Source organism: Fukomys damarensis, unplaced genomic scaffold (assembly GCF_012274545.1).
Source record: "Fukomys damarensis isolate Sample0158 unplaced genomic scaffold, DMR_v1.0_HiC HiC_scaffold_34, whole genome shotgun sequence".
NCBI classification, from domain to species: Eukaryota; Metazoa; Chordata; class Mammalia; order Rodentia; family Bathyergidae; genus Fukomys; species Fukomys damarensis.
The window spans coordinates 24433918-24453706 of record NW_022900946.1 but is presented as its reverse complement, the minus strand read 5'-3'; the positions used below and the strand labels follow the sequence as shown (position 1 = coordinate 24453706).

Below are 19789 nucleotides of genomic sequence, written 5' to 3'. Positions count from 1 at the left end.
TCAGGAAAAGACCTAAATCCAACCCGGCTGCATTGTCCCATGCTGTTTTTCTGGGCACACCCAGGTCCCCTGGACCCAAGAGGTCCCAGGCTCCCTTTAGTAGGTTGCAGGGCCTAGGGAAGCCGCTCCCGTCCGTCCCTCCCACCCAAACGAGCATCAAGCAGAGAAACTTCGCCTTGAGAAACCGATTTTAATATTCATGGTCGGCGGGAGGCTGAGTCCTGTTAATGAAATGTTCCTATTGTGTCCGCAAAGCGGTCTGGAGGGGGAGCTCTAGCCAAGCTGGAGTGAAGAGCGCCCCTCCTAAACTCCAGGGAATCCTTGCAGACGAGGGTCCCTAGCCACGCCTGGCTCCAGCCAGAGGCCCAACCGGCAGGCGACCACCTTCCTGCCGGCAACTGGTGGTGGTCTTCGTGGGCAGTCACTGTCTACCTTGGCCTCCCCAGGCCCTGCGAGGGCTCAGAAGTGGTGTCAATAGGCCTCAGCAAAAATAAATAATATCCAGGCATCCTTCTCCCAAGTGGGAGTCCTCTGTGCTTTCGGAGTGCCATGTTTCTTGGAAAGGCTAATGCCTTCTGGCTCCCGCTCCCGCTGCACACTGAAGCCATGCACGGAGGCCGACGTGGCTGAGCATCCAGGGGAAGCCCGCAGGGGCTGCGCCGCCGCAGGACCCGCCGTCAGTATCAGCTGCTGGCCTATAGAGGGAGAAGCCCACGGTGAGCAGAGCTCCTCTCTCGGCTGCTCCTGAGCTAGGGGCCAAAGAAGCAGGGTTGCTAGGACCAGCCTGAGGCACAGGGCAGTGGATATGTGGGAGAAAAGTGGGACACTTACTGAGCACAATCAGCTGAGTCTCATTCGTGCCCAACAAGATCTAAAAAAATCAGATGGACAGTAATGGCACACGGGTAGCCCAACCCTGGGGAGGACGCACTGGAGCCCAGCTGTTGTGCTGCATGCTGCGTTAGCCCTGCAGTGTGCACTTAGACACAACAGGCTCTCCAGTCTGCTTCGCACCAGGCCATCCCGGGCAGGTTCTTACGTGCAAAGACCTTCCGGCAAAAGCAAGCAACAGCCGTGATGCCCAGGACCAGTCAGGGCAAGACGCAGAAGCAGGGCAGCCCCGGGGAGCACCCCTGTCAGGATGTGGAGGATGCGGGGCATGCCAGTGCTCCTGACACACGGACTTCCATGCTGGGAGCCCCTGGGCTGCTTCTTCCTGCTCTACCCAGCCATTTCCGTCTTTTTTTTTTTCCCCTCGTACCAGGGACCAAACTCAGGACCTTATGCTCTCGAGGCAGGAGGCAGAACCACTGAGCTAAATCCCTGGCCTCCATTTCCATCTTTATCCCCATCATTTTTTTTAAAGACCGGTCTGGCTTTATAGTTCAGGCTGACCTTGAACTATCTAGCTCTCCTTGAACTCGAAGCAATCCTCCTGCCTCAGTCTCCCGAGTACTGGAATGACAGGCATGTGCCACCACAGCCAGCCTATCTCCACCTGAAGCCCAGCCAGGGTAGTGTGAATGCCGGTAGCCTTTCCCACCCCAGGGTGCCGCCTACCAGACATGAGCGGGGTGGGCGCCCCAACATGCTGCTCTTGCTTGCACAGGCTCTCTACGGCATCCAGTTCGTCAACCTGTGAGAAGCGGGAGCAGGTGAGCATCTACCTGACAGAAAACAGCCTACGCTCTCGGTGGACATGGAGCAGGAGGCCCCTCGGACAGTTCGGAGTTGAGCATGTGGACGGGAGCGGTGTCAGTGGCCTGTGCTACACCCCATTCCACTCCAGTGCAGGGAGGCCACAGTGAGGTGAAGGCTGGGGATCTGGGGAGCCGGCAGATCCCTAGTGAAGCCCCAGCTGCAGTTCTAGCTCAGAGGCTTCTTGGGCCTCCAGCCTCCAGCCTCCGTCTTCCTCTGAACACAGGGACACACCACAGAGCCCTCCCCGTGGTGACAGGCATCTTATCTGGCTCTGGCAAAAACAGTTTTGGGGGCAGAGAGTGGGTAGCCGGTGACTGAGAGCCCCGGAGCTAGCAAGTGACTGAGAATCGTTGGCCAACCCTGGGTTAGCTGTGCAGCTGCAGTGCCGTCCAAGTTTAACAACGGCCACAAACACCATCAACCACAACACACGGTGTACACGAGCCCCCAAATCCACAGGAGATGTTTCCTGCTTTGAGGTCTGGGTGGGCCTGCATTCCTCACGTGTTAACCCATGGGCCTCTACTGTCTCAGAGAGTTTCAAGCTACACTTGTCCTTGGCAGGGCCTCCAAAAAGTCAGCCACTTGCAGGTCATTACACTGCAAGGAAAGGAGAAGGCAGCTCACTTTGAGAATGTGCAGTTCCTGCAGCAACTCCACACAACACATGCCTTCTACAGGGAGCTACTACCCCACTGTGTTGGGGGAAGCAACAGCCTTCTAAATCCAACCAGTTTGTGTCTCCTGGGACTCAGGCCATGAGGCAAGACTGCTTTCCCTCAGCCGGGAAGGTCCCCAGGGAGTGTCCAGACATGCTGGGTGAAGGGACTGGTTCACTATGGCGCAGCAGGGTGACGGCCCCGACTGCTCTCTCAGGCGGCTCTCCTCAAGGGCTGGGCAGACAGCAGGCAGCCCTGAGGCACCATGTTACTGTTTCTGTCCTAGCTCACACCGACCCAGGCACTCTTTCCTCACACCGTGGCAAGAAGCCTCAGCAGGAGGCTTGTAGAAGGCTGCTTTGTAGGAGGCTCGGTGTGTGGGGGGAAGGGCAAGAAGGTGCTGTCAACAGATAGCTTTTCAGTAGTGCTACAAACAACTGGGCCAGGTGACACAGATCTCTGGACAGTGGCTGAAGCCGGATCCCAGAAGGGCCTCCTAGAACTTTTAAAAAATTAAATTTATTGGTACATTTTAGGTATACCATCTAGTGACATTCATCATCGGGAATTGATACCTTTACATAATATACCTTGGCTCTTGTTTTTCGTAGGACTTTGCTACCCAGACACGGTCACGGTCACCTCAGTGAGGAAGGTAAAGTCGTCCTCTCTATAGCTGTTGCAAAGACGAAGCAATGTGGTAATACTTCTACCAAGTGCTGGGCAGAAGGAGGTCACCACCAAAATGGTTGCTAACCGCTACACTGAGAGTCTCTTGGGCGCTCTGAGGGCAGACAGCCTGGTCCGCATGGAGTCCAATGGGCTGTGTGCCGGAGGCTCCAAGGAGCGCTGGCACCACCAAGCAGGCCCGCTCTGCTCCCAAGCAGTGTGTGCTGCCGCAGCTACCCAGGCAAGGCAGAGGAGAGCTGCTGTGAGCAGCGAGTGCTCAGTGCTGCTCAGTGCCCTGCAGTGATTTTTCCAGTGGGTAATATTGTACAGATGTCGTACTTGATCATGGATGGGAAAGGCCGTTCCCGGAGGCAGGCCAGGACTTGTCGGGCAACCTGGGCTGTCATCGAGCAGGCCCAGAGCCAGGGTCACGGCCAGGGATGGGCTGTGCCGTGCAGGGTCCAGGACTCACCTGGATGGAGTAGGGCATGGCAAAGTCGGTGAGGCTGTGTCTCCGGGCCAGTTCGAGTACCACATGTGGGTGACGCAGGCCACAGCAGGTGAGGAGAGAGGCTGCGAAGCACTCTGGCTTGCCTTCCTCCAGGAACCACTGCAGCAACTTCTTGGCAAGCTCAGGATCACGTGATTCTGCAGCATGCTGCATGGCGTCCTGTGGCCGAGGCAAACACAAAGCATGGGCCACCCTGCTCAGCAGAGGCCTTGAGCCTGCAAGTGGTTGGGCAGGGTAGCAGTGCCAGGTTCCACGAAGGCTCCCTTTCTGTGCAGAGCAAGTGTGGACACGCCTGAAATGCCCTGAGCACCTGCTGTCCTCTAAGAAATGGGAGGGCCATCTCCAGGGCGTCTGTCGGGGACCGAGTGTGGTCCCCTCAGTCCCGGAGCTGCCCCAAAACGGCACAGACAGGTGTGACACTCCAGGAGACACGGCTCCACCTCAGGGACAGGGACCTGGGAGCAGAGCACAGGGAGTGTGCAGGGTTGCTCTGGGGAGCTTTGGGAGGGTACTCGCTCAGGCCCACTGACTGCCTCCCTCTGGAACCTGACCCAGTGTGGAGGGAACAGCGAGCTACAAGGGTGGGACTCCTGCTTAGGAGACAGCAATCTGCCTTTTCTTCAAGTCCCTCAAAACCTCTAATTGCTGTTTTCAAACTTGCAAATGCCTTAGTCTAAAACATCATTTACAAAAAGCTACCCACATTGTTAGGTAGGAAACTAGTGCGTAGTTCTCTTGCGGCTATTTCTAGCCCCATGAGCCAGCTTGCCTCAGCTTTGGCGTAACTCTTTGCAGCAGGTGTCACTGGCCCTTTTCAAAGACTAGGCGACTGAGACCCTGAGGTGAAGTCACTTGTCCGTGGTCATTCAACTAGTTCCTCACTGACTGTGTGCGATCTGGGCATAGCTTGTGGAGAGGACCGGGAGCACGGACCCACTGCCGCTCCGACATGAGCCGAGTTCCACTCGGAGATACTTTTCAGTAAGCCCTGCTGAGCCAGCCCGGGGTGGCCCTCACATCCTTCCTCCTGAACCAATTCCCAGTTGCTTGCTCAGTCCTGCCTCAGCCCACACAGGTGGTACAGTCTGCTGAGATCGAGTGAAAGCTCCAGGAAGCCCGCAGGGCTCCTCTGAGGACTTCTGATGCCATGCGGTCACGGGTGTTTGGCTTGGCCACCCTCGGCTGGTCTTTAACCTCTGCCTCTGTGCGCTGTCTCCCACGGGGCTTGGGCCTTTCCAGAGCCCTGGGCTCCAGACTGAGTCCCGCTGCCTCGAGCGGCTTTCTAGAGGACACAGAAGCTCTAGGAGCCCAGCGCGGCTGTTCCCCGGCACCCCTCTCTTGCAGCCTGGAACCCGCAGCCCTCCCCTTTCTCATCGTCAGCTGGCCGGCGCCACTCCCAGGGTCGCTCTGGATTCCTGTCTGTCTGTGTCTACCTCTCCTCCAGGACACTGCTGTGGCCGCACCCCTCCGTGCCTACACCTACTTCACTGCTCGTGGCTCTCGCTGTTTACCCACAGGTGCGACAGGGTCCTGGTCCTTCCTTGGCTCTTGCCTGGCCTGTCTCACCTACGTGGCTCCAGATGGTGGCCAACCTGACTGTACTTCAGGCTTCAAGCTGCCACTGTCCAGGCTGCTTCTATCTAACTCTGCTGGGAATACTTTTCCCTAACTGAGCGCAATGTGACATGAAAAGGATTCCCGGGAGGGTCTAACGCTGCTCCCGCGTGGCAGTGCCAACACCTGCAAGGGAATCACCTGAACGTCGGGGACTCCTGGGCACCATCGCTGCGCTCTACCGCCTGTGTGGAGCGCCATGTTCACGGCTGTGCCAAATACAAGCTCCCCGGGGGCCAGACTCGCTGCTCCAGGCTACCGGTGGTCTTGTTTCACAGGCTCTGAGGGGCTCCCCGGCTGCAGGAGGCCACCCCACCGCTAACTCATCAGAGTCTGCCGGTGAGGAAGCCGTGCACGCACGTCTCTGGCAGGGAGCCTGGGGACAGGACTGAGTGGCCGTGACTGGAGGGACAAGACGTGTCTGATCCTACCACTGCCTCCCAGCAGCCAGCTCCCGGTACCTTCCGTGTGATCTCAGGGTCTCACCAGCATTTCTTCTTGGGTCCTTCTGCAGGTGCTTTATCGGCTCTCGGGAAGGACCACAAGGACTGTGACTAAGGGCTAGAGTCATGGAACAACCCAAGACATCGGAGGTGACAACCTGGGGCGAAGCTTCATGTAGTTCTGACATCAAGGGTCACGGGATTTGGTGGGGTCTAAGCCACAGCTCGGGCGCTGTGACAGTGGGGCTCCTGTGCTAGGCCCGTGATGTCCAGACACCCTAGAGGACTAACATCGTCAGGTCCAGACCACTACCTGCTTTCCTAGTAGTTGCAGCCCCAGCACGTGGAGCCACATATGTGTCACCACAAGGGCCCAGTGCACAGCTCTTGGTCCCAGTGGCCGGTCAACTGAGCGGAAGTTGGCAATGCCTTCAGGGCCTTGACAGTTCCTCTGGGCAGCCCAACCTGACTAGCAGATTCCCGGATTTAAATCTCACGGTGATGCTGAACCCCTCTCACTGGCAGAAACAAATCACTGAAACATAGTTTTAAAAATTGTACAATCTTGACAGAAATTAGAGTGGTGACTAGAAGTGGATCTTACACTGGGTGTGGTGGTACACACATGTAATCCCAGCGCTCAGGAGGCTAAGCAGGGTACTGTGGGGAGTCCGAGACCAGGCTGGGCTACAGTAAAACTCATGTACCTGCTGGAGAAGAATCAACTCCAGGACTCTAAGAGCTGTTCAATCCAACTAAATCATTTCTAAGGGGCTTGAGACCTCTCCCAACTTTCAATTCATGTTCTAAAAACAATCCTCCCTTACCATCAATCTTCTAATCCCCCTTGAGGATCTCCCGGTAAAACTGAGTCAGGTCTTAGGGAGAGGAAAGGGCGTGAGATTCCTTACTGCACCTCCCTCAAGGCATCAGGAAGTACAGCAAAGTGGCTGGTCCAAAGTGAAACAGGCTGTGGCCACCAACCTTGTAGAGACGGTCCTTCTTGCAGAGTTCCACGCTCTCAGTCCACCGGTTGTCGGCCGTGTACAGATGGGCTGCAATGCGCCTGAACTCAATCAGCGGGTTCTTCTCCAGGTGCTAAGCCAGGCTGACGTTGTCAAAGTTGTCATAGGCATCGATAGATACCCTCAAGCCCTAGGAAGACAGCCCTTCTGTGAGGTGGGAGGCAGGGAGAAGGGCACCAGGAATACAAAGAGACCCCCGCCCACCTGCCTACTGGTGCCCACAGCCTGCTGTGGGAATGGCTGGCAGGTACGGAGGGGCCTGTCAGCATCTGGGCTGCCTTACCCACACCCACCTGATAGTCTTCCTCCTCGGTCAGCAGGTGGTTGACTGCCTCATTCACACTCTTGTTGTTACAGCTCTGGACGGACCGTAGGTAAGGCTTCACCAGGGGCAGCTGGCCTGCCTGACAAGTGGGGAAAATGGTCAAGGCCCTTGGTCTGGGTAGGGGGTACCCAGAACACACCAATGAGAGGTGTAGGTCGGCACAGGTTAGTCTAGGAGCCACAGGGTACCTTCCAGACAACGAAGACCAATAGGCCTACACACACCGATACAAAGGGGACAGTTTGGGACACTCATTCAATACTGCTTAATTTGTGGGTAGGGATGGGAATACAATCGCTTTTTGTTTTGGTTTTTTGAGACAGGGTCTCACTATGTAGTTGAGACTGACCCAGAGCTCACTATGTAGCCCAGGCTGGTCTCGAACTCACAGCGATCCTCCTGCCTCAGCCTCCCGAGTGCTGGGATTACAGGCTGCGCCACCACGCCCAGCTGGGAATACAAACTTGTACCTGAAGCCTAAAGCACTCTAGTAAATGGAATATGGAAATTTAAGATCTGTTGAAGAAGGTGCTACCTTCCAAGTGGCCTCAGCAGCGCTTTCCTGACACCCTTTCTCTTCAGACACGGGGTTCTGGCCAACTCACCTTTGAGAAGAAGCTGACGGTCCTGGTGTGGTCTAGCCGGGGTGACAGCACCAGGAGCAGGTCATTTACGAGCAAAGGCTTGTAATCCAAGCAGAACTGCAGGGCTTTGTAATAGAGCTCCACATTGGCCACCTGGAAGGGAGCAAAGCCGAGGATCAGTCCCTGTCCGGCCTCCCCAGCTCCACTGCGCCACCTTCTGGTTTTTGTTCGAATGGCACCGTAGGGTGAGACCTGTCTTGACACCCACGTAACTGAAGGGCCCGACATATCCTTTCCATTTCTGTGGAACTTTTCTCCACAGAAACATGACACCCTGTGGATTCTTGTTTCTTGCCTGCCTCATCCTCGCAGCTACACCAGTATCTGACACAGACTGATGCTCTATCAGTAGCAGATGCTCCAGCTGTTAAGCAAATGAAGTATACTGAGCCAGAATAAACCCAAACATCAAAACGAAGAATCACAGTGTTTTATTCAGGGAGATGCCTCCAGCCCTTCCTGTTCTGTAACCATGTCGGCAGTGCATCCTAATACACCTCCAGTGCTTTTAAGCCAAAGACTGTGACTCTCAGACCTTAATGAACCCAACAGTAGCCCGAGGCCAAGAGGCACCCACAGAAGAGGACTGGTCATTCTGGTGGACGAGGCCACGGGTCCCTCTCCCTTGGCTTGCTGCCACTCTCTTCTTCACTGGCAAGTCACTTCATAGCCTGTGACTACAGAATGATGTCCAGGGCCTGCACAGAGCTCTGCTGTTCATGGGGAAGGTGGTGTTTGGCTTCTGGAAGGGAATGACCCAGGCCAGCATGTTGTGTGTCCATATAAGCAAGCAGGGACACCGGAGTGTACATGGGACATGCCCAGTGCATCAGCCCCGCCAGGGGTCAGGCATGAGCACAGTGGGCACCTCCAAGGCTGGAGTTAGTGGCCCAGCAGCTGTGTGGGGCCTGACGAGGTATGCAGGCCAGCAGGCTGGAGGCGAGTGCCACTGTGGCCTTCCATGGTTTACCAACTACTTTAGCCTCTCTTGCTTCTTTGTGCTTTTGCTTTTTTAATTTTTTTCCTTTTTCTTTCAGTACTTGGGATCAAACTCAGGGCCTTCACACTGAGCTAAATCCCCAGCCCTTTTGATACATTTTGTTTGTTTTGATTTTTGAGACAGGGTCTCACTATGTAGCTCAGGCTGGCCTTGAACTCACTATGTAGCCGAAGATGACCTCAAACTCACAGTGATCCTCCTGCTTTAGCCTCCCGAGTGTTGGATTACAGGCCTGTGCTACCATGCCCAGCTTATCTCTAATTTGAGACAGGTCTAAACTGCTCAGCATGCATTGTCACCCTGCTGCAGTCTCCCAGAGTGCTGGGATTACAGCACCTGGCCATGCTTTCCCTCTTATGCTGGAGCACTTGGCACCAGAGATTCTGCTGTTACAATGCTCCCCGTGCAATGGCCTGCCCCCAGCCTTGGTTCCCTGGTTGTCGTGGATATGGTGACATTAGCTCTCAGAAACTTGTCATCCTTTCGGGCTAGTCCGTTTACCAAGTCATCTAACAAGCAGAAGGGATGTCCCACAGGATGAGGCGCACAGGTAGATTTTAAGGCCACCTTTCCTGACAAGTCCCACTTACACTGCTTGCCAACCGCATGGTGCCTCAGGATAACCGTGGGCCTAGCGGACGGAGTACAGGAACGCACGTATCTCTAAGGCTCTCACGACAGGCCGTGAGCTGGTGGGGTTGATGGTGGCGGTCACTGAAACCAGGCACTCGTCCTGGCTTTCCCCACATGGGCACCGGGGTGATGGACGTTCTCAGCCCTGTTAAACAAGTCCAAATGCATACCAGGCTGCCTGCCGTATATCCCTCGGGGTGATACGATTAGCCACACTCCCACCGCAGGCACTGGCGCTAAGGTGCAGGATCTGGAGTCCTCTGTCCCTCCAGAGTTCCGTGGGTTCTACGGACCATCTGCCACATCTACTGTTTTGCCTAGGGAGCACTGGCATCTGTGCAGTGCTGTTCCCTGGAGCCATGCTGGGACACATCCTGGTGAGGTTGCTGGCCCTGCAACGGATCAGGAACACCTAATGGGCTGTGCCCATTAGAGCTGTGCTGAGGGCATCATGCACCTCATGTCCACTGTGCCCCAGCACCTCAGGGGGTAGGGCTACTTCTCAGTTTTGGAGAATTTGCAACGAACTCCAGGTGACCACCTGGGTTGCTCCTAATGACAGCACCTTACCATGAATGAGAAGCACCCCTGTATCGAGGTCCCTGCCACCGACCACTCGTAGGGAGGAACCACTGTGTCCATTTCACTGAGGTATAACTCAAGTTTGCAGTGATGATGTTCCCGGGCCACAGTGACAGGGATGGTGAGTAGCACGGCCAGATGCCAACCCCATCTGTATCAGCAAGTCCCCTGCTTGGCCTGTCACTGCCCGGCCAAGTACTGGGTAGACCCCACAGCGTCTTGTCCCTTGTGTCTGTAACACACTGACTGGTCCCGCACAGGCTAGTGTCCTGTTAGACTGGGAATGTCGTTTCTGCACCGTTCGCCCTTCACGTTAGGACCTGATGTTACGTGTCTTCCACACAGCACAGTGTGGCAGAAGCTTTGTGTATCACGTGCCTTAGAGACCCATGGACGGCAGACGAGAGACATGGCTCTTCTACATGACAGGCTTTATATTTCCTGCCGTTATTTATCTTTTTATTTTTTGGGCACTGGGATTGAACTCGGGTCCTTGGGCTTGCAAGGCAGGCAGCAGCACCACTGAGCTAAATCCCTGGCCCTACACTGCTGTTATTTTATGTACACTAAGAAATAAGCACTACTTCAACTGGGGTATGTCATTTTAAATATCTGAGGAGTTAAACAGAAAAGGTAACCACAGAATAGATTAGGTGTGGAGGGTGCAGCACGTGGACCTATCCACCTGGCATGGGCCACAGCAGCGTGTTACCCGCCTGAGTTCTACCAGAAACCTGCAGATGCTGCACAAGGTGAGCTGCCCCATCACTTCCAAGTCAGGTAACATGGATGGCCCTGCTCGAGGGCCTTGTAAGCGTGTTGTCTGACCTGAAGGCTGACTCTTCTTCCACACAGTTCCCAGGAGCCAAAGACCTCCCTTGGCACCCCAGCCACCACCCGCGAGTACTGCACCAGCTGCACATGGAAGAGAAGATCCCCGGGGAAGGCAGTAACTGCCAGAAAGCTCTGGCCCTGAGCGAAAAGTGGTGGGACCAGATGCAGTCAGGCTGCGTCCTTCTCACTGGCAGATAGCAGAGGGGAGAGGCTGGCGGGCCAGTTATTTACCCCAAGACACTGGGAACAAAACAGATACCTGGGACTGACAGAATTTCATCCTCTTCTAATCTGCACGCAGAGTTGAGCAGAGGACAGGTCCTGAGGCTGCACTCTGACCAGAAACATACAGCAGCGATGGCTGGCTTGATGCTACTACCCAAACTCGACACCACCCGACCGCGGTGGTAGCCAATAGCGTTCAGGGTTCTGCTTGGCCCAGCGAGACTGAGTGCTCTTTCACTGCAGCCGGCAGTTTTGTGTCCCCCACCCACAGGACAAAGCCCGGCAGTGGCTGGCAGCCAGGCAGGCTCCGGTTCTCGGCAATGCTTACCTTGGCAATGATATCTTTGAACTGATTTTCTTTCCAGGCCTCAGTGGGGTGACTCATCATGGTAAGGATGGCATTATCGTACTCTTCATGTTTGTCATAGAGAAATACCAGCTCGGCCCAGAGGTGTGCCTGCTCTGCGGCCCTCAGCACCTGAACAGGGAAGGCACAGGTAAGAACTGGCATGTGTTACTTGAAGACTTGGCAGCCAGAACCTTGAGGAGGGCACAGGTACCTTTGGGATATTGACCCGAGACCAGAAGAGCTCCAGGTGCTCTGGCATCTTCTGCGGCTTGAACTTGGAGTAGAGGATGGACAGCTCTGTGAACATGCCCATGTGGGCCTGGTCCAGGCCCAGGGCTGCCTCCAGCAGGGAGATGAGCTCCTCAAAGTAGCCACGATCCTGGCAACCAACAACACCCACAAATAGGGCAAAAGAACTGTGCACCTGCCCGCAGCCAGACCCATACCAAAGAGAGGGCAAGTACAAGCCAAGTGCAGTGGCTGTGAGTGATCTTGAGGAGATACAAAGAACTGCAGATTACACCACTTCACCTAGTTACGAGATGGAGCACATTGGGTCAATGTTGAGAAATCGCCCATAACACTGCAATTCTCAAGTTTAAGTACAAATTAGTGTTGTATTAAAAAAAAAACTTTTTTTTTGAGACAGGGTCTTGCTATGTAGCCCCAGGCTGGCCTCAAACTCCCAATCCTCTTGCCTCAGCCTTCTGAAGGCTGGAATTACAGGGGTGTGGACACAATACCCAGCTTAGTGTTACCATTTTTATGAAAAGAAATGTGAAAAATATAAAACAAAATGAGCATAACACGGTCTGAGGGTGATTTGCTTTAATCTGTCACCACAGTGCACTCCTTCAGGAACCCCGACTTTGATAAGCTAACTCCACTCAGAATGCAACCACTGTCCCCTCTTGTCATGTGACTAGGTCCCCAGTAGTGGCGCCAGCTGCTTGCACTCGGCCTCAGCCCTCTCAGCCACGCCCCCTGGATAAGTCAAGTCTGGGTCACAGAATGAAAGCCATGCTGGAGCCCCGGAGAAACACCAAGCACATGCACTGTATCCCTGCACATTATGACCACAGATCTGGAGAAGGCCCACTGCAGGGACTGCCTCACACTCTCACGCTCTTCCTCCACCCCTGGGCGCCTTCCATACCTCCATCACCGCCCCCCCCACAGACAGGGTCTCACTATGTGGTTGAGACTGACCCGGAACTCACTATGTAGCCCAGGCTGGTCTTGAACTCACAGGGATCCTCCTGCCTCAGTCTCCCGAGTGCTGGGATTACAGGCGTGTGCCACCACGCCCGGCTCATACCTCATTCTGAGCCCCTCGCCTGGAGCATTTGCATACTCTATGGCACTCTGCCTGTGCTCCTGTCTAGATGGGCAGTCGTCCACCAAGGCCACTGTTCTAGTGATTCCTCCTCCACAGAGGGCCTTCAGAAAATATTCTGATTTTTCTGCCAAGAGCCCAAAAAGCTTGACCCCTTGTCACCTCCCAGCCACCATCCAACTTTTCTACTGTTCTCTGTAGCAAAATCATCCCCCAAAAGATTGTGTTCCCATGTTGCTCCTGGCTTTCCCTAGCACCCCTCAGCTCTGTTGCCCTGTTGTCTCTCCTGAGCTGGCTGGAGCCCCCTCCGTGCTACTTTCACTCAGGGAAGTAGGACTAGACAGCTTCAAGAATCTCACAGGTAGAGGGCTGGCACTGTCAACGCACTGACAATGTGCATTAGCCACTCCATTACAGAGCCCAGGTACAATGTGAACAGTGCCCTGCCTGCTCATCGGATGCTTCTGGGACCCCTCTTGTGTATTTGTCCTTAGGGCATCTTATCCTCACATACTACGGGCTGCACACAGGGGCTCTGTCCCGACTTGCCAAGTACTGGCAGCAAGTTTTCTGTGGGATGTCCCCGTTACGTAAGCCACTTAGCCTCTAAAGGCCCAGACACAAGAGGAGAGAGATCATTTTGTAAAAGCCCAATACCAGCCAATGTAAGGCCCAGAGAAGTTAACATGACACTGTGAATGTAGCTTACAAACCAGGTGGCTGCACATGGAAGGAATCTTTCCCTCAGGCATGATGCCGTGTGTAAGTATGATGCATGTCTCTCTGTAAATGCAACGCTGTTGGTGACGGTCATGTCCTCAGGGAGCAGCCTTCCCTTTAGTTGGTGTTGATACCACTGTCATCTGCATGCTTGGCAAAGCGCCTCACCTGGTAGTAATGAATCAGCTCCTCCAGCTCATCTGCGTGAACGACAGTGTGAAGGCCACACAGCTGTGCGAGGTGGAATTCTTGCCCATCTACACAGGCAAAGCACACCTAGAGAAGGGGTCAGAGTGTCCCTAAGACGGGGCCCAGCTCCACAGCAGTGCATGTAACTGGCATTGCAAGTGGAGGCTTTGTAAGCCAACAAGGCGCTCTGAACAAGTACATTACTGTAAGAGCTGCCCCCGACTGGAAGAAAAATTACATCATCTGCAGGCCAAAGAGGTGTTTGAGACCATGGGAGAAAGCATACGTATTCCTTCCGAGCCTTGAGATGTGAAGGTTGGTTTAGGTGACCAAAGAGTCATGTTGGAATTTGAGATTTGGGATTTCAAAAGGGTTTAATACAGCTCAAAAGTAAGTATCATCAGAACATACTGTATCTGAGTGGTTTACGTAGGAGTAGCACGTCAAGTGGTACTTTTGCTGTCTGCACTGAACTATGTATGCTCTGCATTGTAACAGGCATGAAGACATGGAGCAGGTCCCTGTACAGAGGGGCCTTAGAACTGAGATGCTTACAAGGGCTTCCTGGACCACTCCAGGCCCAAACCAGAGCTGAGCTTGCTGCGTCTCCCTACTTTCCTCATTCTCAATAGACAGCCCATGTTCTCAAAGTAGATAAAGCAGAAGACGCAGATGAACAAAATAATCACATAACCCAGTTGTCACAATCTGAGATAATCTCTGGCCTATTACTTTCAAGTGTGCTATATAAACTAGCACCCCTCCAACTCTCACACACATCATGGATTTTATTATACACTGCTTGACATGTTTCTCCCATGTTACTGGAAATGTCTTTTCCTGTGACTGCATATTCTTTTTGTTTTTTGAGATAAGGTCTCACTATGTAGCCCAGGCTGGCCTTGAACTCACGATGTAGCCCAGGCTGGCCTCAAATTCGAGCTGATCCTCCCGTCTTAGGCTCTCAAGTGCTAGGATTTCAAGCATGCACCTGGCTGACTGATTTTTTTTTTTTTTTTTTTTTTTTTTTTTTTTTTTTTTTTTTTTTTTGGTACCAAGGATCAAACTTAGGACCTTACGCTTGCGAGGCAGGTGGCAGAACCACTGAGCTAAATCCCTGGCCCCCGATTCATTTTGAAAAGTGGAACTGAATGCAAATGTACACACAATATAACCAAGGCCTTAATATTGAACATTTAAACGATTTGAGTCTCTTATTGATGCTTCAGAGGTTCACCTCTTCACAAAATCTTGTGCACTTACAGACAATACGGATTTATGACAGCTGCTCTACCAATGTGCCACAAAACACCGAGAATGCCAATTTACAGTAACTATGCTATTAGGCAGTGGTGAGCTGGCGTCACATGGAGTTGTCCAAGGCCTCTGCCTCCCATCACATATGCTAGCTCATGAGGTTCTCTGAGTCATCCCAGAGGACTGAGATCCACGCTTGAACCACAAGTCCGCACCTGTGCTCATGCTGCTTGGCAGAAGAACGCAGAGCACATCAGGAGGGACGAGAGAGAATGTCTGTCAAAAAGCGCTCTCCAGCAGTCTGCCGCTTACCTCCTTCCAGGTCCGGGTGCTGTTGGCCTTGCGGCTGCTGTCCACTGCTGCCCGATACTCCCCAAGGTGGACCAAGGTGGACGCCAGGCAGGCGAAGTTAGAAACACTGCTGTACAGCAGCTTGGCAGCCTCGTACAGGCCCTCTTCGTAACAGCAGTCTCCCACCTGCGGACAATCGGGAGCGCTAAGAGACGTCCCTGCACATACGGGTTTCTCTAGGGCTGACAGAAGCATTGTTTTTTTAAATTGTGATGCTGGAGATGGAACTTGGGGTTTTGTGCATGCCACACAAGCTATCACTAAGCTACATTCACAGCCCTCAGAAGGAACATTTTTCTAATCACACAGAGTTCTCAGAAGGTGAGGCAAGTTTCCCAACCGTGGACGCCCTCCCCTCCCCTCACTCCGGGTAGGCTCTGCCACTGGGTGCCACTTTCCACACCTGAACCCCTCTGGCCAGGCTGAGGAGCTCCTTGCTGCTCCTGGCTGTTCCCTTCTCTCCCCACTACAACCTGTGGACTGTGAATCTCGGGTCAGGCATCACTGTGCTGCCACTTACAGATATTTCTCATTCCTGACAATCTCTGGCTGGCTCTGCTCCAACAGCCTTTTCTTCCTCATGACGGTAACCAGTCACGGCCACAGCCATACCTTAAACCTTGCCAGAGTCCTGCTACCCCAGGGACTCACAGTTACCTACTTTCTGCCCAGCCCCTACCCCAGTCCAGCTCACTTCACTGTCCCAAATACCCAACCCCACTGACCAAGTTACTCCAGCAGTTTCCCTACTACCCCTGCCACGCTGTCTGTACCAGCTTGTACGGGTTACCCGGCTGGCAGCTGCAGTCAAGCTGTGCGGCTGTGGGTATTCACCCTCAGCAGCCTCGGCTGCTCTCCATGCTGTCAGAGCTGATTCTGTGTTCCCTAGCTGGGCCCACAGAGCTACACACAGGTCGGAGAAGCCCATGTCCTCTTCTGGCCAGCATCCCCGTGTCTTCTCTCCTCACAGCTCAAGTTTCTCAAGGTGAGTACCTGGCTTCCTATTACTGAGAGAACAGACACCGTCAGAGCAGTGTCACAGCACCAGGCTGTGGCTGTCCACTTCCCCTCACGACCAGTCCAACTCCACTGGTGCCCCTGAGCCCCGATTCACTCTGCTGCATGTCAGGATCCCAGCCCTGTATCAGTATCACCCTCTGTACGAAACCACTCCTGCAACCTTATGGAACCACTGTTCCTTTCCCCTCTTGAAACAAAACATAAAATACAGCTCCTTCTAGCCTTCTTTCCATGCGTCCTCTCTTTTTTTTTGGTACTGGGGATTGAACTTGGGTCCTTGTGCTTGCAAGGCAGGTGGTGGAACCACTGAGCTAAGTCCCCGGCCCTCCGTGTCCTCGTCAATTAGGCTCTTGCCCCTGACTGTGGCGGGTCCTTCCCTCTCTGCGTGCTTCTGCACCTTTGGGCCACTTCCCACTTCTGCCTCTCCCTGCTGTCAGGTTGAGGGTGCCCAGCCTCTGGCTACGGCCCACGCCACCTCACCTCACACCCCTACTGCCACATCCACTGTGTGAGATCCTGGGAAGGGGAGGGCGGTGAGCTTCGCTTGTGCACCACAGGCTGCTGTGCGTATCTGTGGCCTGGACTTCTCTGAACCCTAACTCCTGCAGAGGTTGGCCCTGACTGACCCATGACGGTCCTTATTCTGTTTCTACTTCCCCAAGCACAACCCCAAAACATGGACTAGGCCTTGACTTTTTTTTTTTTTTGGTACTGGGGATCGAACTCAGGACCTCGCGCTTGTGAGGCAGGCACAGGACCACTGAGCTAAATCCCCCGGCCCAACCTCTCTCTTCTTATAATGACACAATCAGCAAAACTATCAGTACCTCCTCAGTTACGCCCACAGGGGACTGTGCTTCACCACTCACCCTGACCACGTTCTGGGTCCCTATACTCCTCACTAGCCCCACCCGCTTTATGTAGGGCAGATCGCATGACAGCCCAAGTCCCGACAGTGAGCCCTGACAGTGAGGACAATAACTCCCTTCCCTCTACTGCCTTTTCCACTTGGGCTCGAGGCCTCCTGCACACTCTGAAACACCTCCGCATTCGTCATTCTGTCTGGTCTCAGGGCTCCCTGCAGAGGGATGACTCAGCCCTCACCTAGAAGCCCAATCTAACACTGGAATGCCCACCTGACCCACCCCCAGCTCCCTGCCTCTTCCTCTTCACAATTAACCACTTAATATTCCATTATGTCTTTATCCGGGCACAGATTTTACTTCTATTTTACTCCTGCATCTACAGCTTCATAGTCTGGCTCACAGCAGAAGCTCAGTGACAATGTATTGAATAAATGAATGAAGTATTACACTAAGCTATGATCATTTCAGATTCAGCACACTCCCAAACTTGACCACTGCATTCGGCAATATGGAAACCACCTGAGACCCAGACAACAGCAGTTCCAGAAGCCTGAAGGGAGCATGGGGCTGCCCGGTGGGGAGGCCAAGTGAAGACAGGGAGATAGACAGCTGTCTGAATGGGTTCTGCTCTAAAGGCAGGCAGAGAGATGGAGGCAAAGACGAGAGAGGGTTTGGGGATCAAGAGAGATTTCATCTCAAAAAATCAGAAAAGGGGCTGAGGACGTAACTCAGTGTGAAAATCATGAGTTCTATCTTCAGTATCACGAGAGAGAGAGAGAGAGAGAAAGAGAGAGAGAGAAGGAGAGAGACGGCATGCACATGCGTGAGAGAGGGAGCTGGAGGGGCTAAAACAGGAAAAATAACACGGGGTTTACATACCAACTCAGCAACGTGTGAAGAACACTTGTTACATTTTCTAATAAATTTACTTTTTACTATAAACAAAAAGACTCAGAACACATGAAAAATGAATAAACGATACAATAAAGATGGAGCTGTCATATATAAGACTGGCAAACACATACAAAAAGGTGATAGGCTGGACTTGGCCTCCAGGCTGACAGACACAGAAGGCAGGCTTTCCGGGCTGTGGGCCAGCGTGACCAGAGGCAGAGATCCCCTCCTCTGCAGCACAGCAGCACGAGGGACGAACCTCCCACTCTACCCAGCAGTGTTTCATGCTCAGGAGGACCCAGGACTAATTCACAGGGGGAGTTCGGGCAAGATTTTATTATCAAGCCTTTGATTAATTTTGTGACTATGAAGTCAATTTTTGAAATTATGTGATCACTGACTGGGAAAAAAACCTTTGGAAACACAAGCAACTAAAAGAAAAATAATATGATCCTGCTAATTCCACATCCTTGAGTTGTTCACAATTCCCACCATGAGCATTTTCCCAGTCATACATATTTACTGTATCATGTGTGCTATTTTTCACACTGCTTGAACTTGATTTGAAAGGCTTCTGTTCACCAAATGGATTCTAAATAGTTTTAAAGGTTGTACTATATCCCACCAGTGGATGTTGTTAACTCCTTCCTTCTGTTAGAGACTGGTCAGTTTTTATTAGTACAGATCATGCTGTGATGTTTGACTATGTTCACAAAGGGGCCCTACACCGTATGTCTCACTGCTAGGCAGCTCTGATTTGAGCTGACCGACTCTCCCATCAGGCAGCTTGAAGCACTGGTGTTACACGTATGACTGTGCCACCAGGCAGCATATACCCCATCTCAGGGAGGTCTTCAGTGAAAATAATGCCAAGAAAGGCACTGATTGAGCAGACTAGATATTATCTCATTACATTCCTTAAGGAAGACGTATAAAGCTGTATTACAGCTAATTTGTGGTACAGCAGTTGCACAAGCATATTATATACACCACCAACGGGATACTTGTAAGATTTCCATGTTAAAGTGTAGAGAATTAATTACTTTGTTTTGTTTTGTTAGGTACTGGGGCTCAAACTTGGGACCTTGAGCTTGGGAGGCAGGTGGTGGCACCACTGAGCTAAATCCCTGGCCTGAGAATTAATTAATGATAAGCTATTAACCCATGAAGAAACACCAAGGTACAAATTACTCAAAATAACACTCACTTTATGAAAGCTTATTTAGAAACAGCAAGAAATGCATGCAAGCAATACAGAGAATGCTATCGAAAATTATCCGGAAAAATGGGTGCTGCTATGGCCATAAAAAAGTCAAACATGTTATGATGTTTTAAAGTGTTTTAAAGAAATTCACAAATATAAATTTAATGAAATAAATTTGTTGATTATGGTAGTAATTTTCAATGAGCATGAATAGTATTAATATTTATATTTGGGTAGTAATTATTTAAATTCAAGCAACTAACCAGATTCCACTTATAGACTCTTTTTTTTTCTTTTTCTTTTTTTGGTGCTGGGGATTGAACTCAGGGACCTTGCACTTGCAAAGTAGGCGGCAGAACCACTGAGCTAAATCCCTGGCCCAATTTATAGACTCTTTATAAATTTTATTAATAAAAAGACGATAAAAGTGATTAGATCGAATAGACGGTCATGCATATACCATGGGGGTTTAAGGTGGAATAAATGATGAACTGGTATTTTCCTTTGTGCTTTCTTCCACTGTCTATATGCTTAAAAGCTCCTTCTTGGGCCAGGGATTTAGCTCAGTGGTTCTGCCGCCTGCCTCGCAAGTGCAAGGACCCGAATTCAATCCCTGGTACCAAAAAAATAAATAAAAAAAACCCCACCCAACTCCTTTCTTATGCAAAGATTCAAATAATATTTCAAAAAACTTGTACTAAAGAAATAAAATGAGTTTTTAACCTTAATTATTTTATC

The 19789-nt window shown here is 52.3% G+C and overlaps 1 protein-coding gene across 5 annotated transcripts in view; it reads right to left on the bottom strand.

Moving 5' to 3' along the window:
• Window positions 1-340: 340 nt before the first annotated feature.
• Window positions 341-19789, bottom strand: part of Cltcl1 (clathrin heavy chain like 1) — a 96141-nt gene continuing 76692 nt past the window's right edge. The window contains exons 23-33 of one of the 5 annotated variants that reach the window (XM_019207010.1): window positions 15029-15193; window positions 13439-13546; window positions 11426-11593; window positions 11194-11343; window positions 7553-7684; window positions 6916-7026; window positions 6582-6752; window positions 3502-3699; window positions 1561-1636; window positions 832-871; window positions 341-695 (exon numbers count right to left, since the gene is read on the bottom strand). In XM_019207010.1, coding sequence (XP_019062555.1) covers window positions 6696-6752; window positions 6916-7026; window positions 7553-7684; window positions 11194-11343; window positions 11426-11593; window positions 13439-13546; window positions 15029-15193 — 891 coding nt within the window. In that variant the 3' untranslated portion in view covers window positions 341-695; window positions 832-871; window positions 1561-1636; window positions 3502-3699; window positions 6582-6695. Of the gene's footprint in view, window positions 696-831; window positions 872-1560; window positions 1637-3501; window positions 3700-6581; window positions 6753-6915; window positions 7027-7552; window positions 7685-9381; window positions 9617-10899; window positions 10975-11193; window positions 11344-11425; window positions 11594-13438; window positions 13547-15028; window positions 15194-15857; window positions 16075-19789 lie in introns of those variants that run through there. The other 4 variants (XM_019207011.1, XM_019207012.1, XM_019207013.1 and 1 more) reach the window with 4 other exon arrangements.